Source organism: Petaurus breviceps, unplaced genomic scaffold (assembly GCF_028583685.1).
Source record: "Petaurus breviceps papuanus isolate PSGF00001 unplaced genomic scaffold, PetGlider_PUasm1.0 37, whole genome shotgun sequence".
In the NCBI taxonomy this organism is placed as follows: Eukaryota; Metazoa; Chordata; class Mammalia; order Diprotodontia; family Petauridae; genus Petaurus; species Petaurus breviceps.
This window is the reverse complement of record NW_027186296.1, coordinates 102,717,343-102,744,375: the sequence shown is the minus strand read 5'-3', so window position 1 is coordinate 102,744,375 and position 27,033 is coordinate 102,717,343. Positions and strand designations below refer to the sequence as shown.

The 27,033-nt window shown below is 36.3% G+C and overlaps 1 protein-coding gene across 1 annotated transcript in view; it reads left to right on the top strand.

Moving 5' to 3' along the window:
- The window catches only part of CPXM2 (carboxypeptidase X, M14 family member 2), a 261,915-nt gene that overhangs the window by 133,970 nt on the left and 100,912 nt on the right, over positions 1 to 27,033 (top strand). Inside the window, exons 5-6 of the mRNA XM_069099170.1 lie at positions 20,103 to 20,187; positions 24,447 to 24,597. Coding sequence (XP_068955271.1) covers positions 20,103 to 20,187; positions 24,447 to 24,597 — 236 coding nt within the window. The remainder of the gene's footprint in view (positions 1 to 20,102; positions 20,188 to 24,446; positions 24,598 to 27,033) is intronic.

The window sequence follows — 27,033 nt, the reverse complement described above, 5'->3', positions numbered from 1 at the left end:
AAGAAAAAGTGCCCTAAAAAATGTGGGCCCTTTAAGTCTCAGACAACTACTGCACAGAAATAACTTGAATTCTATTCTAGATTTTTTTTCACAGTTTAAATGTTGAGATGATTTTTTATAAACTACCTAGTGTTTATTTTAATTTTAGAAAATTGACTGGTTCATTTGTGGCTAGTGTTAGGATTATCTAGTGATAGAAGCAGGTGGGAAGTGGGTGGTTCCATGTTAGTAAATTAATTGTATAGTCTATGAATTCATCACATTGTTTAAAGCAGAATATATAATTTCTCCTTAAAATGAGCACCTATTTCTTCACATTAGCTCACAGATGATGTTTTATATCTATTAAAGCATAACACAACATTATAAAGTTAAGATCTTTTATAAAGTTGCTATCAATTGGGCACGTTTGATATTAGGGTAATAATACCAGTCTTGTTATATGGACAGATTAGTGGGTCATCAATATTGGCTAGACTTGTGTCCCTAGTATAGATTTGTGGTGATCTATCTAGTCATTCTTTTTTATTTCATTACATATTTACCAATTCCATATAAAATAATTTTAACAATCATTCTTTGAATTTTGATTTCCAAATTTTCTCCCTCTGTTCCATCCCTACCCCCTTCTTGAGAAGTCAAGCACTTATATATGTGATGTTATACCAAACATATTTTCATGTTAGCCATGTTGCAAAAGAAAACACAAACAAAATGTTACAATAAAAATAAGGAATGTTGAAAATATATATTTCAACCTGCATTCAGAGTCCACCATTTCTCTTCCTGGAGGTAGGTAGCATTTTTCATCATGGGACCTTTGGAATTATCTTGGATAATTGTTTTAATTAGAGTGGTTAAGTCTTTTACAGATGATCATCCTTACAATATTGTTGTTACTCTGTGAAATGTTCTGGTTCTACTCTCTTCATTTTGCATAAGTTCATATAAATCTTGGCAGATATTTTTCTGAAACCATCCTGCTCATTATTTCTTATAGCAGTATAGTATTTCATCATAATCAAATGCTACAACTTGTTCAGCCATTCCCCAACTGATGAGCATTCCCTGAATTTCCAATTCATTGCCACCACAAAAAGAACTACTATAAATATATTTGTATGTATAGATCTTTACTTTGTAAAAACTCTCTTTGGGATTCTGCTCTAGTGGTGGTATTTCTGGGTTAACAGTGATACAAAGTTTCATAGCCCTTTGGACATAGTTCCAAATTGTTCTCCTCAATGGCTGCACTAGTTCACAATTCTACTGGAAGTAAATTGTGTTCCAATTTTTTTACATCCCTTTCAACATTTGTCATTTTCCTTTTGTCATGTTAGCCATTGTCATGTTGGCCAATCTGATAGGTCTGAGGTACTTTCTCATAGTAGTTTTAATTTATATTTCTCTAATCAGTAGTGATTTAGAACATGTTTTTGTGTGACTGTTGCTGGCTTTGATTTCTTCTTCTGACAGCAACCTGTTCATATCTTTTGACCACTTATCTTATTTTTTATAAATTTGGCTTAGTGCTTTATGTATTTAAGAATTGAGACCTTGGTCAGAGGAAATTGCTATAAAAATTTTTTCCCAGTTTCCTGTTTTCCTTTTAATTTTAGCTGCATTTGTTTCTGAAAAAGCTTTTTAATTTCATGTAATAAAAATTATCTGTTTTACTTAACATAATTATCTCCATATATTGTTTGGTCATTAATTCTTCACTTATCAACAGATCTGATAAGTACATTTTTCTGTGTTCCATTAGTTTACTTATGATATTACTATTTATGTCTAAATCATGTACCCATTTTGACCTTCTTTTGGTATATATATAATGGTAATGGAATTTGAAGATCCCCTTGTACTGGCAAGCTAATAGGTACTTAGCACTTGGTTTTGGGGTTAAGTGTTAAGAGCCAGAGCTTGTGAATCCCACAGTGGGATGGACTTGTTGACATGATGGGAGGAAACTGAACAGTGAGGAGCTGGTGCCATGTATAAGAAAAAACCCAAGCTGAGAGAGGCCAGAACTTCTGGGAACAGCATCGTGGAGACAGAGCAGCTACTGCCAGAGAGAGACAGAGACAGAGACAGACAGAGAGACACAGAGATACAGAGACAGAGAGAGAGATACAGACAGACAGACACACAGAGAGAGACAGAGAGAGAAACAGAGAGAGACAGAGAGAGAGAGAGAACTACGAGGATCCTTAGGACTTATGAGGGCCAATCAGAGGTGCTGAAAACTTCTGAGGGCCAGCCAGAGCTGCCAAGAACCGAGGAAGCATGACTGTGGTGCCAGTACTTTGTCTATCTGTTTTGATGTTACTTTGTCAGATTTGTTTGTTGATAGAGGCCTCAGAGCTTGTTGTTGGGTCCATGTTGATGTTACAGGCAGAAAGTGAATTGATGAGGATGTCAGCAATGTTCATGAATGTAATTGTGGCTTTGTTAGGCTTTGTCTTCCCAGGAACAGAAACTGTGGGAAGGGGAACCATGTAAGCTGAGAGTCAGCCTTGAGCCAAGATGAAAAGACCTCTCCTTGGGTATTTAATGCTGATTGATGATATTGTAACCTAGTTGTGAACTATGGGTGGATGGCCTTTGTGCTTTGCACTACCCTTTGAGAAGGTGCTTGGTGGTGACTGATGATATTGTAATTTAGTTGTGACCTAGGGGTGGAAAACTTTTGACCTTTGTACTTTGTGATTGACTTAATGAATGCATCTTGCTTAAAAGAGAACTTTAACCTTTGTACTTTGTGATTGAATTGAGGACTTACTAAATATTGTTACTAAATGAATATATTTTGTTTAAAACCATGTGACCACTTTGGTGAAAATTACGTGGCCAGTTTAGTGTTAAATTGTTGAGTTGTGACATGGTGAATGCTGTATTTTGATTTTCTGTGAATGTTTTGCTTTAATTTGTTACTAAATAAATGGAGAGTTCACTATGCTTTGTAATCAGAACCTTGAAAGCTGTTCATAGCAGTCCTCTGGACAGCTGCTCATGCTTGGCTTTACAGTATATGGTGTGAGATGTTGACCTATACCTAGTTTATGACAAACTGCTTTTCAGTTTTCCCAGTAATTTTTATCAAATATTGAGTCCTCACCCCAAAAGTTTGAATCTTTGGGTTTATCAAACACTAGATTACTTTGGTTATTTACTGCTATGTATTGTGTATCTAATTTATTCCACTGGTGCACCATTCTATTTCTTAGCCAGTACCAGATTGTTTTGATTATTACCACTTTACAGTTTGAAATCTGGAATGGCCAGGCCACCTTTCTTTACTATTTTTTTCATGAATTCCCTTGATATTTTTGAACTTTCCTTCTTTCAGATGAATTGTTACTATTTTTTTCCTAGCTCCATAAAATAATTCTCTGGTAGATTGATTGGTATAGCACTGAATAAGTAAATTAACTTAGGTAGACTTTTCATTTTTATTGTAATTGGCTCATTATACCCATGAGTAATTAATATTTCTCCAATTTTTTATGTCTGTTTTTATTTGTGTGGAAAATGGTTTGTAATTGTATTCAAATAGTCCCTGAGTTTGTCTTGGCAGTTAGACTCTCAAGTATTTTATATGCCTAAAATTATTTTAAATGGAGTTATTCTTTGTATATCTTCCTGTAGGATTTTCTTTGTAGTACATAGAAATGCTGATGATTTATGTGGTTTATTTTGTATCCTTCAGCTTTGCTAATGTTGTTTTGACTAGTTTTTTTAGTTGATTCTCTAGGATTTTATAAGTATATCATCATATCATCAGCAAAGAGTGATAGTTTTGTTTCTTCAGTGCTTATTCTAATTCTTTCCATTTCTTTTTCTTGGTTAATTGCTATAACTAGCATTTCTAGTACGATTTTGAATAATAGTGGTGATAATGGACATCCTTGATTCACTCCTGATCTTATTGGGAAGACTTCAAGTTTATCCCCCTTACATATAATGCTTGCTCTTAATTTTAGATAAATACTGTTTATCATTTTAAGAAAGGTTCTGTTGATTCTTTTGCTTTCTGATGTTTTTAATAGGAATGAGTGTTGTATTTTCTCAAAGTTTTTTTTCTGCATCTATTGATATGGTCAATTATGCTGATAGTTTTCCTAATATTGAACCAGCTCTGCATTCCTGGTATAAATCCCACCTGCTCATAATGTATGATCTATGTGATATATTGCTGTAATCTCCTTGCTAGTATTTTATTTAAAAATTTTGCATCAATATTCATTAAGGAAATTGATCTAGTTTTCTTTCTCTTGTTTTGCTTTCTTGAGTTTGCATAGTTACTCTTGACCAGACCTCTTTTGATAAAAGACAATCATTTGAGAAACAGCCAGCAATTGTCTATAGTCATGGAAGAGAACCAAGCTAAGTAGTCCAAATGGTCACTGAACTCTTGCCCTTCCTTGGGTACCTCTTATACTCCCTAAGTGTAGGCTCCTGAAGTGAGTACTGAGAACTCTTAGGAAGAGACTCAGACAAAACCTAAACTTACCCAGTTCATCCTTAATTGCCCCCTTTAAAGCAATCTGTACATACAATGCATACATGCATATGTATATGCACATTTTTCAATATGTAATGTATATATTTATATACATATATAGTATATGTTTATGTGTGAATATACATGTGCCTATGTATATATGTTTACATACATGCATGTTTATGTGTGTTTAGCAGGTAAATATTTGTCAATTTTTAGTACTGATCTTGGCTCCCTGTACTTTGACATTCAAAAGATTCTCCTACTCCTTACATACAAACTGAAGAGGAAAGATGAAATCCCTAATGAGGCTTCTATGTATTAGTGGATGTTAATAAAAAGCCTTCCCCTTCTCTCATGGCTCTTATAAGGGCAGTGTCCATTATGTGTTCCTATTCTCTCTGCTACAGCATCCGTAATTATTGCCTTTGTGTTTCCCATTAAAATAAGGATAATTATCATCATTTATATAAGTCCTTAATGCTTTGCTTACATTATCTTATTTGGTCCTCACAACAGCTATACCAAAAAGGCAGGCAAAATGATTGTCCTCATTTTACAAATGCAGGTGTGACCTTCAGAGACCATGCCCAGAAGGAACTAAGGCACTCAGCTTCAACTTCAATTTTGGGACCTTTCTTTTTCACCTTAACCATCTTCTTCCCTGTCAATGGATGCATATCTACACCCACCCACCCCTCTCCTCCACTTTATACTTCTTGCTTTAGGAAATGTAACCAAATCAAGGTTTTGGGGAATTACTTTGGGAAAGGCATGGATGGATATAAATTTGTGCCAAGTGAAGACAGTTACCTACATTGATGACATCACAAACACATCATAGTTTTGAAGGAGAATTGTTTGAGGATGTTCATTATTCTCAACTGTTAATTAAAAAATTACCTAATATTACATACATATCCAAAAGTTTTTTTGTTAGAATTAGAATCTACATGTACCAATATTTTTTACTATGTGTTTGTTCTTCTAGGTTTAAAAATTCCTTTTTAATACTTAATGAAGGCTTTGTGCATTTATAAGAGATAGGGAAGGAGAAGGACATTATTTGCACTAACTGAAAGGTAGTGGGTTCATATAGGGTCTCTTTTCTTTTAGAGATTGAGATTTGTTGCTTTAGGCTCCTTTGATCTGGAACTGGAATCAGGTTGGTCTGTAGCACCAGCTGAATTTCTCCAAAGTATGGTTTAGATAGATTTAAGGTCATCCTTGAATCTGGATTAAAAAAATGGCATCTTTGTTCTCAATAAACTCTGATTGTCTTTTGTATCTTATCTTATGCATTTGAAAACATTATTTCGACAAAGGGTCCATAGGTTTCAACTACCAACTAGGTCCAAGACACAAAACCTACGCCTTAGACGATTGCAGATCTAATAAGAGCATGCAAGGACACTATTGTACTTCTAACAAATGCAAAGTAGGAGAGAGAGACAGACAGACAGACAGAGACAGAGAGACAGAGACAGACAGAGAGCTGAGAGTGTGGTATGAGGAGAAAAACAAATGAAATTGACCATATCTTCTCATTACCACCTCAACCAGCGACTATTTCTTTAATGGGATACTCCTTGCCTGGTCTGAAAAGGACAAAGGTGCTTCTCCGTTAGGTTCTGCCAATAATGTAACCTTGGCCAAATCACATTGGACTTCAGCTTTCCCACCTATGAAATAAGAAGGTTGGAATATAGGATTAAGGCTCCTTTACCTCCAACAGTCTCTGATTCTAAGATTTGTTTTTCTTAGATAAGCCTTAAAAACGTTGTTGTTTTAAAGGAGACAAAATGGAGTAGGGGCATATAGGGAAATGGAAATATATCAGGAAATGACCTTTCTAAATGTGTTGTGTTACTGTTTCTTGTTGTTGAGTTGTTTCAGTTGTGTCTGACTGTTGGTGACCCTTTGTGGGGTTTTCTTGTAAAATAATGTTGGAATGGTTTTCCATTTCCTTGTCCAGCTCATTTTATGGATGTGGAAGCTGAGTTAAACAGGTTAACACAGCTAGTAAGTTTCTAAGACCAGATTTGAACTCAGGAAAATGAGTCTCCCTGACTTCATTCCCAGCACTATTCACTGTGCCACTTAGCTGTGCCTTACCATAAATTATTTCCATGCAAATATATGTATATATACACACACCTATGTGTATATATGGTAATATATGTGAGTGTATATATGTATGCATATATGCATACACACATGCATGTATGTATATATGTATAAACATATATACCCCCATATATATATATATATATATATATATATGACATTCTCCCTTAATAGGTTTCCTTTCTCTGAGTCTTCTGAAAAACTTTATATAGGAAAGGCTCAAAGATACTAGAGGTCTTCATCAAAGTCTTTGTAGTAAACTTTTTAACCTAACTCTTTGAATGACCATATGAGAGGATACTAAAGTGAAATTGTGTATGCTTGCAATAATAATAATAGCTATAATAATTTCCATTCTTCACATCTAGCATTTCCTTTAAGCCCTTTAACAATGTGGTGATGTAGACAGGGATCCTGCTCTTATCCTTTATGTGATTCTTTATGTATCACCAAAAACCAAAGCATAAGCTTCCCAAGGGCTCTTTTATTTGTGTCCCCAGGATTCAGCACAGTATTTGGCACATGGTGAGTGCTTATTAAATGCTTTTTAAAAAATCTCATCTATTCTTGATGAATGAGGAAACTGCAGCTCCAGGAAGTTGAGTGATTTGTATGACCGTTTACTTAGGAAGTGGCCGAGCCAGGACTGAAGCCTAGGTCTTCAGATTCTAAATTTAGTATTCTTTCCATTATAAGAAAACTGTCTCCAATTGAGAAAGAAGACTGTGATGTGGTTGGAACTACAAACCATCCATGGTGTGGCATCTCACTCTTATTAATGTACTTCAACTTAGAGTTGGTCACAAAAGCTCTTTACCTCAATGACATTACTTTTCAGGAGAAACTGTCAATCATACCAAATTAAACTTGAATGAGTATGTGTGTCTTGTCCATCTGTGTCTGTATAAACAATGTTCATTAGTGAACTGAAGAAGCCATTAAACCATGCTGTAGATCTCAAATCTTTGTATATTAGGAGCTAAAGAAATAGTCTTATGACTGGATAAGTCATTCTTAGCAGGGCACACACTAATTCCAATAGGTATGTCTAATGTAAGAGTTAGAAATGAGGATAATTTTCAGCATTTTTGTGTGTGGAATATTCTGAAAGTGTGGAAGATTTTATGTTGACCTCTCAGACAATAATTGCTTTCATTATTATCTATGACAGAGCAATCCCAATGCCCAATGCAAAGAAACTCCAGATTTTCTTCATTTGCAAGTACTTCTAGCCTTAGTGACCCACCTGGGGGTAATCAACATACCTAAATTATTCTTGTCAGTGGATATGGCAGAGAGAAGTCATAATGGGCATGTTGTCATGAATAGAGCAGAACAGAAACTTGTGGGCACAGTGGGATAATTGATGTTAAGGGTCTCCATGCAGACGATTCAATATCCCAATTTTATGGATGAATAAACTGAAACCTAGAGATGTACTTTGGCTAAGTTTGCACATGTAATAGAAATTATTTATCTTGCCATAGAACAAAGAGTCCAACTTACTAACTGGATACTGTAGGACCACAAAAGACCATTGGAAGTGTAGAAAATTCAATAGGATGGGTCTACAGTCTAGTTATTCAAAAAGAGAAGAGAACTAAAGCTTATTTAATAAGTTCTGATGTGTAATAGATTCGCTATTTCACTGCTTCAACTGATGATGACTTTGAATGAGTAGATTTGTTGAATACCAGTAGTGTTATCATCATACTTTGGTAGCCATGGATCTTAACCAATAAGGCACTCTAATCCAGGCAACATCTTATATGAAATATGTGGACATCCCACTTAGAAGCATTATTCACTGTATGTGGCCATATCCAGCATATGGAAAGTTAGATAATAGAGTCCAGCCCAATGGGACTAAGGCAGAGTTACAAGACACCAGGATAGCTCGTTCTTTTTCTCATTAGCCCGTTTTGGCATGTTCCTTCCTCCCATATTCCTTCTGACAGCAATAATCATACCCTTTGGGAAAAAAAACAATTTAAGGCCAGAATAACCCCAGACCATGAAAAGAATAAAATGAATGACTTAGACTTTCATCTTGCTTTGGTAATAAACTAGAGCCCTTGGGGATCAGTCTGCCAAGCTAATGTAATACTGAAGGTTTTCAGCTGAGCTCCACTAGCCCCTCAGAAGACTAGCCCTGATGCTAGATCCAGGCATTGAGGGTTTCTATGTGGATAAGTGCGGAGGTCCATGGCAGTACTAGTGCAGTGAAGCCAAGAAGAAGCAGAGTAATATACCACTGTCTTTGAAGAGCATCGTATGAGAAGTTTTATGAGATTAAATGATCATCCCCTCAACACTTACTGTTCCCTTGTATAACATGTTCTTCCTGAATCTATGTAAAACACTATAGCATTAGACCCTCCATTTTATCCCTCCAATCTTGTCCCCTTGGACTTGGTTACCTGCTGAGCTCTGAGATGACTTAGTATGGTTTCTTGGGTATTAACCTCTATCAAGCCTATACCTTCTTTTCCCAAGATGCCTCTTTTGTTCTGACTCTGCTAGTCGCTTTTTAGTTGATCTCTTCTGTAAGGGGTGGGATTTCAATAATGAGATTGTAGTCAACTTTACTAAGCATTAATACAAGAACTCAGAACTTTGATACATAGCATTTGAAAGGCTGTAATGTGGGGCAGCTAGGTGGTGCATTGAATAGAGCACGGGCCCTGGAGTCAGGAGGACCTGAGTTCAAATCAGACTTCAGACACTTAACACTTACTAACTTTGTGACCTTGGGCAAGTCACTTAACGCTAATTTCCCTGCCTTGCTCCCCTCCAAAAAAAGAAAAAAAAATAATAGTGATTTAGAAAGGCTGCAAAGCCCTGCTATAAGGATCATAGATTTAGAATCACCATGGACCTTAGGAGGCATCTAAACCAACACCCACATTGTATAGTTGAAGAAAAGCAAAAAAGGAGGACATCTAGTAAACAAGGGTAATAAATGGAAAATCTGGGATCCAAAAGAAGGTCATCAAGTTTCAAATCCAGGTTGTTTTGGTTTTTTTTTTCATTTTTCCAAATTGCCTATTTTGGGGGGCATTGTTGGAGCCATATATTCTCACACAGGCATTCTTTGTGTCCCTAAAAGTAAATTCTTTATACTGGATACACAAATTATAGGCACAGGAAGTTTGAAGCACATAACTAATTATAACATTTGCCAAAAAAAAGGTATCATCAAAAGACATGAATGAGCAGAGAAAGAATTGATCTTATGACAAGCCAAGAGTGAGGGACAATAGAAAGACAATCTAAATGCTGCCTGGTATTCACAAAATATGAAGAGTAACAGAGCAAAAAAAGTCTCCAGTGTATTGGATGACTCCTTCATGAAGGATTTATGTAAAGATATAACAAAGGAATCACAAAAGGTAGGCAGTGTGTTTTATACCAGTGGAGGGATCATCCCAATGGATCTATTAAAACATTAGAGTCAATAAAAGGAAGCCACACACCTATAGTAAGAAATAAGAAATCTGCCTGCTTAGTAATTTTTGAACATAATACCTATATGAAAGAGATACATCTATATTAGAGTACCCAAGTTCGTTACCAGTTCAAATTTGCAGTGTTTTGGAACTATATTTTAACGTTGTGTGTGTATGTGTATGCGTGTGTGTAACCAACCAAACAGTTCTATATGAAATTCATTGAGGAGCGGCCAGGTAGCACAGCGAGTAAGAGCACCGGCCCTAGTGTCTGGATGACCTGGGGATTGAATCCGGGCTCAGACACTTAGCACCCACCCAGAAACACCTGCCGTGTAACCTTGAGCAAGTTAGTTAACCCCAATTGCTGAAAGAAAGAAAGAGAGAGAGAGAGAGAGAGAGAGGGAAGGAGGGAAGGAAGGAAGGAAGGAAGGAAGGAAGGAAGGAAATTGAGTAAGTCCAATTGCATTTCAGAGAGTTCATACAAGGAAAATATTGTGTGATAACTTTGCTACCAATGGGGTACAGAAAGGTCTTTGGGTGTGTGTAAAATCCCTTAGATTAGCAATATTACACAACAATCAACTGTAAATGATTTAGCAATTCTCACCAATATAATAATCCAAGACAATTCCCAGAAGACTTATGATGAGAAATGCTATCTACCACCAGTGAAAGAACTGGTAGAGTATGAAAACAGATCGTAGCATAGTTTTTAAAGTTTTTATTGTTTTGGGTTTTTTGGTCTGTGTTTTCTTCCACAATATGACTGATATGTTTTGCATGACTGAACTTGTATATCCTATATCAAACTGCTTGCCTTCTCAATGAGAGGTGAGGGGAAGAAGGAAGATTATTTGGAACTCGTTTTTTTAAAAGAATGTTAAAATTGTTTTTTACATGGAATTGAAGAAAAAAATATGTTATTTAAATCCCTTAGGTGGTACAGTGGATTGAGTGTTGGGACTGGAATCAGGAAGAACTGAGTAAATCCAGTCTGACACATTTACTAGTTCTGTATCCCTGGACAAGTCTTTAACTCTGCCTCAGTTTCCTCATCGATAAAATGAGTTGGAGAAGGAAATGGCAAATTATTCCAGTATTTTTACCAAGAAAATCCCAAAAGAGTTCACCAAGAGTCAGGCATGACTGAAAATGACTAAAAAACAATAAAATGAAACAACCTGTGTTTCTGCAGTGTTCTAAGGAAAAAGACCATTAAAGATAAACTTGCTTTTTATTGGGTCCACATTTTTCAAAAATCACTTAAATATTGGAAAGGAAATTGTTGATTTGGTACCCAAGATTTAGAGGAAGTTCTTTTGGTCTTTTCTCTAAAATGTTTCCTTCTTTTTGCTGCTTATACTTATGTTTTTGAGGACTAAGAATGAACTTTACATGATTACTCCTAACTTTATTTAACATAGAATTTAGAACTGTTAAGGGAAGAGACAGCCATTGTCACAACAAACAGTTATGAGCGTAATGAAATGAGCGTAGTGAAATGAGCTTGCTGGCATGCCACTTGGAGGTTCTCTGAAGATTGGCATTAGTTTGTTGTTTGGGTTTGGTGTAATTTTATAATACAAAGATAGTAGTTTTATTAAACATAACTTAGCTCTAGAACCATTGAAATTGGTTCTATGAATCATAGAAAACAAAATGCTAAAGATGCTAAAAGAAACTTAGCAATCAGATAATTCAAGCTTCTCGTTTCACAGATAAGGCAACCAAGGTCCCAAAAGGTAATTATGACTGACAATTATAGGATCATAGAGTTGCCATTCCCTTACAGGTCATCTGTTCCAACTTCCTCTTACACATGAAATGCTTCTGCTATATCCTTGGCAAGTGATAATTCAGTCTCTCCTCAAATCTTCCAGTGATATACAGCTCACTATTTTTAAGAACACTTAATTTTTAGACAGTTCTGGTTGTTATAAATGATCCAAAGTCCATCTGAGGAATTAGTATCAAATTAGGAAATGCAGGCATGGTGTCACTTAGAAGGAATGCTTACTACTAGTAAATAATTTTCTTGTGATCCTAAGATGAGGAATCTGTTATATTTATAGATTTTGGCTTTTAGTAAGTAATACTTCCCTCTCCATCTCCAGAACACCCACATGAAGCAATCATAATCCCCCAAATCATTTTACAACCTCAGGTTCTTCATAACTCTGTTGTTGAATAAATTAGATTTTAACTTTATTTTTATTTTTTTAAACTCAATTTGTTTATTTACTTTTAGTTTACAACATTCAGTTCCATAGTCCCTTGAGTTTCAAGTTTTTTCTCCCTCCCTCCCCCCCCCCCCCGCCATGGTGGCATGCACTCAAATATAGGATCTACAAATATCTTCACATTAATCATTATTCAGGTTGTAAAGAAGGATTATAACTGATGGAATGATCAGTGGGAAAGAGGAAACAAAACAAAACAAGAAATAGAAACGGAGTAAGAAGTTTGTTTCAATCTGCATTCAGACTCCCCGGCTCTTTCTCTGGATGTGGATGTCTCTTTCAATCATGAGTCTTTTGGAATTGTCTCATAACCTTAAATTGCTGAGAGGAGCCCAGTCTATTGAAGTCAGTTATCACACATAGGTTGTGTCTGTTATTGTGTACAGATTTCTCTTGGTTCTGCTCTTCTCACTCAGCATCAACTTATAGAAGACTCTCCAGGTTATTATGAAGTCTGTCTGCTCCTCATTTCTTGTAACACAGTAGTATTCCATTAAATTCATATACCACAACTTGTTTAGCCATTCCCCAATTGATGGGCATCCCCTTGATTTCCAATTCCTTGCCACCACAAAAAGAGCTGCTATAAATATTTTTGCACATATGGGTCCTCCTCCCACTTCTCTGATCTCTTTGGGATATAACCCTAGAAGTGGTATTGCTGGGTCAAAGGATATGCACTTATTTATAGCCCTTTGGACATAGTTCCATATTGCTCTCCAGAATGGGTGGATCAGTTCACAACTCCACCAGCAGTGCATTAGTGTTCCAATTTTTTCACATCCTCTCCAGCATTTATAATTTTCCTGTTCTGTCATCTTAGCCAATCTGGCCAGTGAGAAGTGGTACCACAGAGTTGTTTTGATTTTCATTTCTCTAATAAATAGTGATTTAGAGCATTTTTCATATGCTTATAGATATATTTAATTTCATATTCTGAGAACTGCCTGTTCATATCCTTTGACCATTTATCAATTGGGGAGTGGCTCGTATTCTTATAGATTTGACTCATTTCTTTGTATATTTTAGAAAAGAGGACTTTATCAGAGACATTGGTTGTAAAAATTCTTTCCCAATTTTCTACTTCCCTTTTCATCTTGGTTACATTGGATTTATTTGTACATAAACTTTTCAATTTAATTTAATCAAAATTATCCATTTTGCACTTTATAATGCTCTCTAACTCTTGTTTCATCATAAAATCTTCCCCTCTCCATTGATCTGACAGGTAAACTATTCCTTGCTCTCCCATATTGCTTACAGTATCAGCCTTTATACCTAGATCGTGCATGCATTTCAACTTTATTTTGGTGTACAGGGTTAGATATTGGTCTATGCCCAATTTCTGCCATACTATGTTCCTTTTTTCCCAGCAATTTTTGTCAAATAGTGCATTCTTATCCCAAAAACCGGAGTCTTTGTGTTTATCAAACAGTAGATTACTATAGTGATTGACTGCTGTGTCTCATGTGCCCAATCTACTCCACTGATCCACTACTCTATTCCTCAGCTAGTACCAAGTAGTTTTGATGACTGCTACTTTATAATACAGATTAAAATCTGATATTGCTAGGCCACCTTCTCTAGCATTTCTTTTCATTAATTGCCTTGATATTCTGGACCTTTTGCTCTTCCTAATGAATTTTGCTATTATTTTTTCTAGCTCTATAAAGTAATTTTTTTTGTAGATTGATTGGTATGGCACTAAATATGTAGTTTAATTTAGGTAAAATTGTCATTTATATTATATTATCTCGACCCAGCCATGAGCAACTGATGTTTTTTCCAATTAGTTAGATATGACTTTATTTGTGTGAAAAGTGTTTTGTAATTGTGTTAATATAGGTCCAGGGTTTGTTTTGGCAGATAGATCCCCAAATATTTTTAATGGCTACAGTAACTTTAAATGGAATTTCTCTTTCTATCTCTTGCTGTTGGATTTCGTTAGAGATATATATAGGAATGCTGAGGACTTACGTGGGTTTATTTTATATTCTGAAACTTTGCCAAATTTACTTATTATCTCAAGTAGTTTTTTACTTGATTCTCTAGGATTCTCTAAGTATATGATCATATCTGCAAAGAGTGATAGCTTAGTCTCTTCTTTGCCTCAATTTGATTTCTTCAATTTCTTTTTCTTCTCTTATTGCTACTGCTAACTTTCTAGTACCCGATTGAATAAGAGGTGTGATAATGGACATCCTTGTTTCACCCCTTTTCTTATTGGAAATGCCTCTAGGTTATCCCCATTTTACATATAATACTTGTTGATGGTTTTAGGTAGATGCTACTTATTATTTTAAGGAAGACTCCATTTATTCCTATATTTCTAGTGTTTTTAATAGGAATCGCTGTTGTATTTTGTCAAAAGTCTTTTTTACATCTATTGAGATAATCATATGGTTTCTGCTAGTTTTGTTATTGATGTGGTCAATTATACCGATCGATTTCCTGATATTGAACCACCCTTGCATTCCTGGAATATATCCTACCTGGTCAAAGTATATTATTCTCGTGATGAGTTGCTGTAGTCTTTTTGCTAACATTTTATTTAAAATATTTGCATCTATATTTATGAGGAAAATTGATCTATAATTTTCTTTTCTCTGTTTTGTCTCTTCCTAATTTAGGTATCAGTACCATATTTGTATCATAAAAAGAATTTTGTAGGATTCCTTCTCCAATTTTCCTGAATAGTTTGTAAAGTATTGGAATCAATTGTTCTTTAAATATTTGGTAGAATTCACTAGTTCATCCGTCTGGCCCTGGAGATTTTTTCCTAGGGAGTTCATTGATGGTTTGTTCAATTTCTTTTTCTGAGATGGGGTTATTTAAGTAGTTTACTTCTTCAGTTAATCTGGGCAATTTATATTTTTGTAAATATTCATCCATTTCACTAAGATTGTAAAATTTATGTGCATACAATTTTGCAAAATAATTCCTAATTATTGTTTTAATTTCCTCTTCATTGGAGGTAGATTCACCCTTTTCATTTTTAATACTCATAATTTGGTTCTCTTCTTTTTTTATATTGAATAAAGGTCTATCATTTTATTGTGTTTTTTCATAATACCAGCTCTTAGTTTTATTTTTTAATTCAATAGTTTTCTTAAATTTAATTTTGTTAATCTCTCCTTTGTTTTTAATTATTTCTAATTTAGTATTTAATTAGGGATTTTCAATTTGTTTTTTTTTCTAGCTTTTTCAGTTGCATACCCAATTTATTGACCTCCATTTTCTCTATTTTATTTATGTATGCATTCAGGGATATAAAACTTTCCCTAAGAACTGCTTTTGCTGCATCCCACAAGTTTTCATATGTTTTCTCATTACTGTCATTTTCTTGAATGAAGTTACTGATTGTTTCTGTAATTTCTTGTTTGACCCACTCATTCTTTAAGATTAAGTTATTTAGTTTCCAATTTGTTTTTAGTCTATCCTTCCATGGTTCTTTATTATGTATAATTTTATTGCATCATTATCTGAGAAGGATGCATTTAATATTTCTGCTTTTCTGCACTGAATTGTGAGGTTTTTATACCCTAGTACATGGTCAATTTTTGTATATGTGCCATGTACCACTGAGAATAAGGTATATTCCTTTTTATTCCCATTCAATTTTCTCCAGAGGTCTACCATATCTATCTTCTCTAAGATTCTATTTACCTCCTTAACTTCTTTCTTGTTTATTTTGAGGTAGATTTATCAAGTTCAAAGAGGGGGAGATTTAAGTCCTCTACTAGTATAGTTTTGATATCTATTTCTTCCTCTAACTCCCTTAACTTCTCCTTTAGGAGTTTGGATGCTATACCACTTGGTGCATAAATGTTTTGTCATGATATTGCTTCATTTTTAATGGTGCCTTTTATCAGGATCTAGTTTCCTTCCTTATCTCTTTTAATTAGATCTATTTTTGCTTTGTCTGAGATAAAGATTGCTACCCCTGCTTTTTTTTTTGCTTTAGCTGAGGCATAATATATTTTACTCTAGCCTTTTACCATTACCCTATGTGTATCCCCTTGTTTAGAATGTGTTTCTTTTAAACAGCATATTGTAGCATTATAGTTTTTTTTTTATCCTTTCTGCTTTTTGCCTCTGTTTTATGGGAGAGTTCATCCCATTCATGTGCACAGTTATGATTACTATCTGTCTCTTTCCCTCCATCCTATTCCTTCCCCTGTTTATGCTTTTATTTTCCCCCATCTGCCTTCCCCTCCTTAAGAGTTTTCCTTTTGACTGCCACCTTCCTCAGTATTCCCTCCTTATCAGACCCCTCCCTTTTTTTACCCTTCCCCCTTACTACTTCTTCCCTCCTTTCTAACCACCCCCATCTTTTCTTAGCCCCTCCCCCTCCTACTGCCTGTAGAGTATGATAGATTTTTATACTTAATGTAGTATGTTATTTCTTCCTTGAGGAACCAAGATCTACAAAAATAAATCTCTTTCAATGCTCCTCTCCCTCCCCTCTTTCCCTCTATTATGATAGGTTGTCTCTTCCCTATAGCATCCTATACTTAACTGATTATGTTATTCCCTCCTTTACACCACTGAGGTGCAAGGCTCATATAGTGTTCATCTCCCTCCCTTCTTTCCCTCTACTATAATGTTTTTATGGCTCTTTTTGTGGCATAGTTTACCCTTTTCTGCTTTATTCTTTCCTCTTCTTCCATTACAGTCCCTTTGTAGCCTTTAATAAGGTTTTTTTATCATCATTTTTTAAAATTTATACCCACATTCTCTATTTATCTATATCCCTTTTAAATATGATAAGTATAGAATTCTCAATATTAACAGGTATCAGCTTCCCATATAGTGATGTAAACAATTAGCTCTTATTAAATAACAAATTATGTGTGTGTTTTTCCCTATTTACCTTTCTATGTCTCCCTTGAGTCTTGTAATTTGCATTTTCCATTGAGCTCTGGCTTTTTCATCAGGAAGGTCTGGAAGTCCCTTATATCATTGAATGACCATCTGCTTGCCTGAAAGATTATGCTCAGTTTCACTGGATAGCTGATCATTCCTTGTAACTCAAGCTCCTTTGCCTTGCAAAATATCATATTCCAGTCCCTCCAGTCTTTCAATGTAGAAGCTGCCAGATCTTGTGAAGATCACTGTAGTTCAGCTATATCTGATTTTTTTTTCTTTCTGGCTGCTTATAGTATTTTTCTCCTTTTCCTGATAGTTCTGGAATTTGGCTACAATGTTTTGTGTAGGGTTCAATTTGGGATCTCTTTCAGGAAATGTCTGGTGGATTCTTTTGATATCTATTTTAAATAATAAATATATCCTAGATATCCTAGAATCCTCTGGTTCTAGGATCTCTGGGCAGTTTTCCTTGATGAGCTATTGGAAGATGTTGTCCAGGCTCATTTTTTCATCATGAATTTCTGGTAGACCAATAATTCTCAGATTATCTCTCCTGGATCTGTTTTCTAGGTCAGTTATTTTTCCATTGAGATATTTTACCTCTTTTTTCTAATTTTTCATTCTTGATGTTTTGTTTGACTGATTCTTGGTGCCTCATAGAGTCATTAGCTTCAATTTGGTTGATTCTAATTTTTCATGAATTATTTTCCTCAGTTAGTTTTTGAAGCTCCTTTTCCATATATTCAGATTTCATTTTTAGTTCACACATTTTTCTTTTTAAGGAGCTGCTTTCTTCATTGAAATGTTTTTCTACTTTTCAATTTTGATTTTAAAAGAATTAGTCATTTTATCTTCTACCTCTCTAATTTGGTTTTCAAAGTTCTTCTTGAGTTCTTCTAAGAATGCTTTCTGGGCTTGAAACCAGTTCATATTGTCTTTGAGGTTTCAGCTGTGGGTGTGGAGTCAATGCTGTCTCCTGAATTTGGTTCCTACCACTCACAATGATAGTATTCTAGAGTCTTTGTCTTTGCAATCTGTTTTTTACCCATTTTGAAGCAGGGCCTTAGCCATGCCCTTCCCCTAGGACTCCCAAGACTTGACTATTTAAAATTGTGCTCTGAGGCAATAATTTCTGTGCTTTCAGGGTTGGGGGGAGGATTGGAGCAGCCAGGGTTCACTCTGCCTTCCTGGTCCCTGGAAGTTCAGATAGGTACTTTTTAAATTTCCAGGCTGTGGGTTTGATAGTCCCAGGAGTAGCTGCTGCCACTGCTGTGGGCCCTGCATTTGTCCCTTGACCAGCTCCAACAGATCCGAGCCCTTTGGTGAGAGGCCTGGTAATGACCCTTGTGTTTGGTGGATCAACTTGCTGCCACGTTGTCCAGGCCTTGTCTGGGCCTTGGAGAACCACTTGCCATGAATTAGGTTTAATATAATTCATTAATTTTTCCAAATAAATTTTACCAGGCAGTATCGATTCATATTGCAAACAAGAATCCTCATTTGGGTTGTTTCTAGATTTTAGGGAATGGAGTAATTGCTCTAGAGACTTCTAGATAAAGGCACTAGAGGCTGGATGAAGTGCTGGTCCTGGAGACAGGAAGCACAATTGTGGAGTGTTATTATTCACTCGTGTCTAACTCTTTGATTCTTTGTGACCTAGTATAGGATCTTCTTGGCAAAGGTATTAGAGTGGTTTGCCATTTCCTTCTCCAGTGGATTAAGACAAACAGAAGTTAAGTAATTTGGCTAATCAGACAGGTAGTGAGTATCTGAGGCCAGATTTGAATTCAGGTCTTCCAGATTCTAGGCAAACAGAGGTTAAGTGACTTGCCCAAGGCCACCTGTTTTAATATCTGAGGCTGAATTTGAACTTAGGTCTTCCTGACTCTAGGCCCAGTACTCTGTTCACTGAGCCATCTACCTGTATTGGATTCAGGAAAACCTGAGTTCAAACATGGCCTCAGGCACTTATTATGTGACCTTGGGCAAGACACTTGCCTTAATCCACTGGAGAAGGAAAAAGCACATCACTCCAGTATCTTTGCAAAGAAAATGTCATAATAAAGTCATGAAGGGTCACTGAATGACCAAACAACCATAATTGCTGTATGTGAAAATGGTGTTTCAAATACTGTAACATATGTAAGAAAGTCCATGTTGACTAATGGCTAGAGAGCCACCTTTGAGTGAGGAAGAGCTAGATTCAAATCCTCCCATTAATGAATTTCTGTTTGTCATCAGGAACTAGCTCTTTAAGACTCCACATGACTGAATTGTATTGATGGAGGGAAATTGCATGGTGGGAATTCTGGTGTGAAGATGAAGTCATGGATCTGGACCAAGCAACCACCCCAAACAGAACCCAAAAATATTGAAGGATTGTTGGATTGTTGATTATCTCTAATACATTAAAAGCTAATTGTAGAAAATAATGCTCCTTTACCTCATTACATATATAAATGATAGCAGAGGAGGCAGTGAGAGGAAATGGACTGCTTGAACATAAGAATTCTGGGAATTTTCCTGTTCCACATATCCTGGCAGGAGAATTGTTAGCCTGATTTTCCCTTTAGTGAACTTTCAAAAGGGCTGAGGAAGTGATGCCTCTAGTCTGTGGTTATTATATGCACCCAGTCTCTTAGGGGAGGGGAAAGAAAGGCTGGGGATTGTGACCATGATGGAAAGAATCATGCTCATTTTTGCAACTCAGGCAATTCTTTTTATGATGTGATCAGCTCTGCTTTATTATATCATACAAGCATTTCTCCATATCAGACTATCAGATCAATTTGTAACACAGGTTGTGTAGATTGTTTTATCACCAAAAAAAGGATCTCATGTTGTTCATATGCACTGCTGTGTTTTTTAAGCACATATACAAACACCAGTTCACTTTTGCTTCCTGCTTAGGAGTGATTGGGTGACATCTTACAAGGTGATGGTAAGCAACGACAGTCATACTTGGATCACTGTAAAGAATGGATCAGGAGATATGGTAAGTATCAATTATTGTTGACATGACTAGAACAATAGAGATTTGGCAAGTGATTATCAGACCTCTACTCAAAACCTTTAGTGATGTTAGGGATCATCTCCTGCTATTCCTCTTCATTCCACCATTTTATAGATGAGAAAATTGAAATGATGGTTGGAGAGGGGAAGAAATTTGCCCAAGGTCATACATCTGGTTAATGGAAGAACCAATGCTTAGAACTTAGGTGTCCTGATTCCCAGTTGAACATCCTTTCCATTGCTCCATAGTACTCAATCAAAAAAGTTCTTAAATGGATATACATCTATATGTGTAATATATAGATGTAGAGATCTATAGATAGATAAATATATGTTATATATGTGTGTATACATATATAAATTAAATGATGACTAGTGAATTTACAAAATGTGTTATCTGTAGCCACATAATGGACAGGCTATGCCTTTTGTACAATCTATTTATTAATGTGATGATTCTCTTATATTTCATTCAAAAATGAAGGCAATAGTGGATTATTATACACAGTTAGGTTCTGGTTCACAGTCCTTAGGAATTTTCACTGGTCTTTGAAATTTTCATGCTCGTTTCCTCAACAATGAAACTCACTCCAAAGTTATCCACTACTGTGGAATTTAATTACACAACACAGTGGAAAATGTTACTACAAATGAGTTTTCATATTTATCTTTTCCTTTAGTAGTTTAAAAGTGCCTTTTAGTACCAACTTTTGTAATTCAGGCTGACTGTGCATGTGCATATATGTGTGTGTATGTATGTATGTGTGCATGTATATGTTCTTCCCTTATTTCAGGACTGTGGCGGTGTGTCCACTCTGGAAATCTACCTCTTAACTATATTATTTATTCCTCTGCTAGCAGTGGCTTATTTACACCTATCTCTAGACAGCTGTGGTTGGTTCTAATTCCTTCATTCCCCCTAACCCTAACCCATGTCTCTGGTTTCCTTTCCTATCATCCAAGGTATCATTTTATGCTCTGTGTGTATTATGGGTGCTCAATAAATACTTTTTGACTTGAGTGATTTTGCATCTAACTGAAGGCCTTGCCCTGATCATAACATTCCATTACACTGAAATTTTCATTTTGTCCTGAAGTTCTCACCTATATCTTTTGAATTCAAGAGGCAATTTGGCCCAGTGGATAGAGAACCGCCAGTTGCCTAATTGCAATTAGGAAGACCTAGGTTTAAGCCTTCTGTTTGGCACATACTAGCACTGTGATGCTGGAAAGTTAACTTAAGCCCTCTGTATCCTAGGTACCTCTCTTGAAATGATTAAGTTGAAGAGTGGAAGCCAATCTATGCCCTGATGAATCAGGAGTACCCCATATCAAAGATTCTTTCACAGGAATCGTCCCCAAAGAACATTTCTTAAATCCCTATGCAAAGTCCTCGCTCCAATGCTTTATTATGGCATATAGGAAACCTGAACTCTCAAGGACCATTTGGTCATCTCAACTGACAGTATCATGAGAGGCTAAATGGGAGGTTGCCACGGAGAAGATTGTTAGAGCATATGTGACACTTTTGATTACAGAGTTGGAGAAATAGAGAAATTCTATAACGAACACTGCAAGATCCTTCAAACCAAGTCATTATATACATTGATTCTTAATGATTTGAGCTTAAAGGTGGGCATAGGAGAGGAGAATCAGTCAGTCAGTAAACATTTTTAAAGTGTTTACTATTTGACAGGCGCTGTGCTAAACACTGGACAGTGAAAAGTGCGTTGGGAAATGGCTTCATGGTTAAGAAATTAATGAAATAAACCTCAGTAATCATCTAACTTAAAGATTCTTAATGTTTTTATGTCATGAACCCTTTCAGGTGTCTGCTGAAGCCTATGAACACCTTCTTAAAAAGTCTTTAAATTAATGAAATAAAATACACAAAAGTACAAAGGAAACCAATTTTATTTAAATACTTTTATCACAGTATTTTTTTTTTAAGTCCAAGGGCTCCAGTATAAGAGACACGAATCTGCTTCAACCTTTCCATTTCCTGGTGAAGAAACTGAGACTCAGAGAGATAAATGACCTGTTTAGTGCCTCTGAGGAAGTCCCTGGTAGAGATGGAACTGAAATCCAGTCCAAGTCAGTTACCACTGCATCATATTGTCTCCTCTTAGAATGTAATTCCCACCTCCCTCCATAGCCACTTTTTAACTGGAAGTGAGCTTGCCTTTCTATGAACTCATTATGCTTTTCCCAAAACCTCTCCTAAGTTTTTACAATGTTCCAATTTCCTTTATAGATTTTAGCATTTGTTTTATACTCTAGGCTAATCTTCTTACTCCTTTGATCGCTATGGCTAGAAGAGTGCCTTCTGTAAACAATTAATAAATGATTATTGGATGCTGAATGCCTTAATCAATATCTCTCACATATAATTACCAATAAATGATAGGAACCCCTTTATCTGACATTTAAGTTCTTCCATGACCTGGCTCTCAGCTGCATTCCTACCCTCATTTCATACAGCTCTCCTTCATGATCTCTGTGTTTCAGCTAAACTCAGTTGTATTTGTTCCTTGAACTCAGTACTCAGAATCATATGTGAGAGTTAGAAGGTATCTCAAATGACCATCTAGTCCTACCCCCACACAAAAGGAATTCCCAATCTATCATAGTTGACAAGTGATCAACCAGCTTCTGACTGAAGATTCCCAAGGAGAGGAAACCTATTGACCCTTGAGGGAACTCATTCCATTTTTTAAAAGGTCTGTATGGTAGGAAGTGCTTTCTTACTTCAAGCCTAAAATGTGTTCTTTTCAACTTCACTCCTGATTCAGTGCTCCAATGGAATAAGCTTAGTCCCTCTTTCTCATGACAGCCCTTCAAGTACTGGAAGACAATGATCACTTCCCTATCCCCATCTCTCACCTCAGTGTTCTACAGGCTAAGTATCCCCAGCCCCTTTAGTCAATCCCCATGTGACACCTGATCAAGACCCTTCATCCTCCTGGTTGCCTTCCTCTTGGCCCTTTCCAGTTTATCAATGTCCTTCTTAAATTGTGGTACCTAAAACTGAACACAACATTCCAGAGGAAATCTGTATAGTTAGGGTAGGATGCAATGGGACTACCACCTCCTTTTTCCTGGAAGTTATGTCCCTCTCAATTCAACCAAGGAACACATGAACTTTCTATGCTTCCAATTACCCTGCTGATTCATAGTGAGTGTTCAGTCACTCAGACCCTCAGGTTGTTCTCCAGACACCTACTGTCTATCCACACCTCTTCAATGTCAAAGCTGTGAATTTGATTTTTGTTACAAAGTGCAAGATTTTACATTTATTCCTTTTAATTTAACGTATTAGTTCATTTTAAAAACTATCATTCACTATCTCTCCCCACTTTGTGCCACTTGTAACTTTTATGAGAAACTATCTTTTGCTTCTATCCAAGTCATTGATAAAAATGTTAAATAGCACAAGGTCAAACACAAATTCCTCCAGTATTTTGCCAGGGACTGTCCACCATTTTGACATTGAATGATTGATGACTATTCTTTGAGTCTGGGCACCCATATTCTGGTTTTATTCTTTAGCACAAGTCATTCCCCAAGCCTGAAACACAGTCGTTCCTCATTTCAGAATGCATTTCTTTCTTCAAAGCTCAGCTCTCAGGTGTCACCCTCTCTGTGGAACCTTCCCTACTCTTACCGAGTGTTGATACTCTCCCTGTCTGCAATAGTCCTTATATTATGCTCATTTATGTGTGTGTTGTATCCTCAGTAGAATGTAAGCTCCTCGAGGGAAAGAAATATTTCCTTTTTGTTTTGTGTCCCAGTGCCTCTGTTGTTCAGTTACTTAAGTCATATAAAATTCTTCATGACCCCATTTGGGGTTTTCTTGGAAAAGATACTAGAGTGATTTGCCATTGCCTTCTCTAGCTCATTTTACAAATGAAGAAACTGAGGGAAATGGAATTAAGTGACTTGCCCAAGGTCACACAGCTAATGAGTATCTGAGGCCAGGTTTGAGCTCAGGAGGATAAGCCTTCTTGACACCAGGCCTAGGACTCTATCTACTGTGCCACCTAGTTGTCCTATCCCAGTGCCTACATAATTCCTTACACAGACGATATATTTGATTAATGATGAAAGGAAAATGGGATCACCATGACCGGACTATTTCATATGATACCTAGTAGAAAACTGTGGAGAAAAAGCTGATCTCTTTAATTGACAATCTATCTATTCCTCATCAAAACCATAAATTTCACCTTTGTTCTCAAATAGATATTTGAAGGAAACAGTGAGAAAGAAATCCCAGTCCTAAATGAGCTTCCGGTTCCAGTGGTGGCCCGTTATATCCGCATAAATCCTAGGTCATGGTTTGATAATGGGAGCATCTGCTTGAGACTGGAAATTCTAGGTTGTCCATTACCTGGTAAGTGACATCTTTGCTTAATGTTTGACACTCAGTCAATCAGCATTTATTAAGTGCCTTCTATGTTCCAGGAACCCACTATTCAAAGCACTAAAAAAAAAGCAGAATCAGTTCCTGCTCTCCAGAGGCTTACAGCCTGATGGGAGAGACAGCATGCAGACAGCTATGTGCAAAAAAATTAGAGATGATGATAGTACTTTACAGTTTATAGAGCATTTTACATGATTGTCTCATCCAATTGTTTTATCACCTCAGTGAGGAAGGTAGAACAAATATTACAATCCATATTTTATAGGTGGGGATAGTTTGTCCAGAGCCCAAAGAACGCCACAGATCTAAAGGTCAAAGGCACCTCAGGGGTCACTGAGTCCAACCATTTAACAGATGAGACTAAAGCTCAAGAAACTTTAATGTCTCTCTCAAGGTCATGAAATAAGTATCCAAAAGACTTGCTCAGCTAGTGTGGCAGAGCCTCTTCAAGCCCATTCCAGGGCTCTTCCCATTAGGTCATAACTAGCCAATGCATAAGGAAAAATGCAAATCTCCATCTGATTTGTAAAATTGCCTTTCTTGTCAAGCATCAGTATAAACCAGTAGCTGTAGTCTGTGTGGGGTTCTCTGCCAACAAAGGCATTGTCAAAGTACAATATGCAGTACTGTATTAGGAAAAACCAAGACACAGCTGGCTTCTTAAACATAACTGATGGATTACCTGCAGCTGCACCAGTGTCAGAGTACAAAATGCGTGGTGCCATTTCATTCAACAAAGATTCTATTTGTTAGCTTTAAAGGGCAGAGGTCAGGTGGGTGTCTTTTCCAGGTTTATGCCTTTTTAAGGTGGAAGATGAGTGTTCGCACCCACAAAGACTGAATAATAAATGTTTCATTATGAAGTGATGCTTGGTCTGTGGCTGTTAGAGGATAAGTAGACCCCTCTGTTTAAAGATGACTTTTACCATAGAGTCATGTTTCTATGGATGGCAGCATTTACCATCCTGCAGAGACTGATTTAATGGAAACTAGAAGGGAAGGTTGTTGGCCTCATTAGACTGGACATAAAACATGTATGTATATATGCCCAGAACCCAAGTGCTGCAAATTGCATGAGTATTATGCAGCCCCAGAACCTCTCTTCTATCCTATAGTATTAAACCTTTCAGCATGACCCCCAGACTGGCTTTTCTGACTTGCTACTTAAATTGTGCCTGATCCTGGTAGCAAATTCCTCTTTCAGATCCAGATACTACCTTTTCCCTCTGGTCCTTCAATACAGCCCTTCGTATCCCTAGCAACCAATTCTGGCTTTGCACAAATATTCTGATGTTTCTGGGCCTCCCTAAGTAGAAAACTTTTTCTTTTGTTTTAAATTTTTTAGAGCTTTATTATTTATTTTTAACAGTCCTTTTTAAAAAAAAATTAAGGACCCAGTTTTCTCCTTCTCTCAAGCTCCTCCCCCACCCATGAGAAGACAATCAACATAGTAATTATATGTGTGAAATCCTGTCAAATATTTTCCATATCAGTAATGTGGCAAAAAAAAAACAAGAAAAATAAAGTGAAAAATGATACTTCAGTTTGCACTCAGTTTATCAGTTTTCTTTCTGAAAGTGGATAGCATTTTTCATCACGAGTTCTTCAGAATTGTCTTGGTTCACTGTATTGATAAGAGTAGCTAGCTAGGTATTTCACAGTTGACCATCATTATGACATTTCTGTTACTGTGTATAATGTTCTCCTGGTTCTTCTCACTTCACTTTATATCAGTTCATGTAAGTCTTCCTGGTTTTTCTGAAACCATCTCCATCATCATTTTTTTCACATTTTAAAATGCTTACTTATTTTTAACATTCTTTCATTTTTAAATTTTGAGTTCTAGATTTTCTTTCTCCCTCTCAGCCCTCCCCTATCCAATGAGAAGGCAAAGGGTATAGTTATCCTTTCTTATAGCATAATAGTATTCCATCACAATAATATACCACAACTTGTTCAGCCATTCCTCAATTGATGTGCATTCTTTCAATTTCCAATTCTTTTCCAAGTAGGAATCTTCTTGTTGAAGATTCTCTTTGCTTCTGGCAATGAGAAGCTTTAGCTTGGATCATGAATGACCCTCACCTACAGCCCATGGCAGGCCTGTCACCTACTCTACTGAGGGGTGGAGCCAGGAGGAAGCATATAATGAATCTGGGGTTTATTTAACCAATCATTTTATTTTAAATAGTTAAAATGTAGATTTTGGTTGACTGTCATATGTGACAAATCCATTCTGAGCATCTTTTTGTCAGCTTACCAGCTTGTGCTCTAAAATGTGGTCATACTTAGCTGCCAATCTTTCCCTTTAGCAAGGATTTCTCATCAAGATCTTTTCAGTACTTTTTCAGTACTGTTATTGTTTTGCATCAGACAAAATATAAGAAAATGAGAGTTAACTTCATT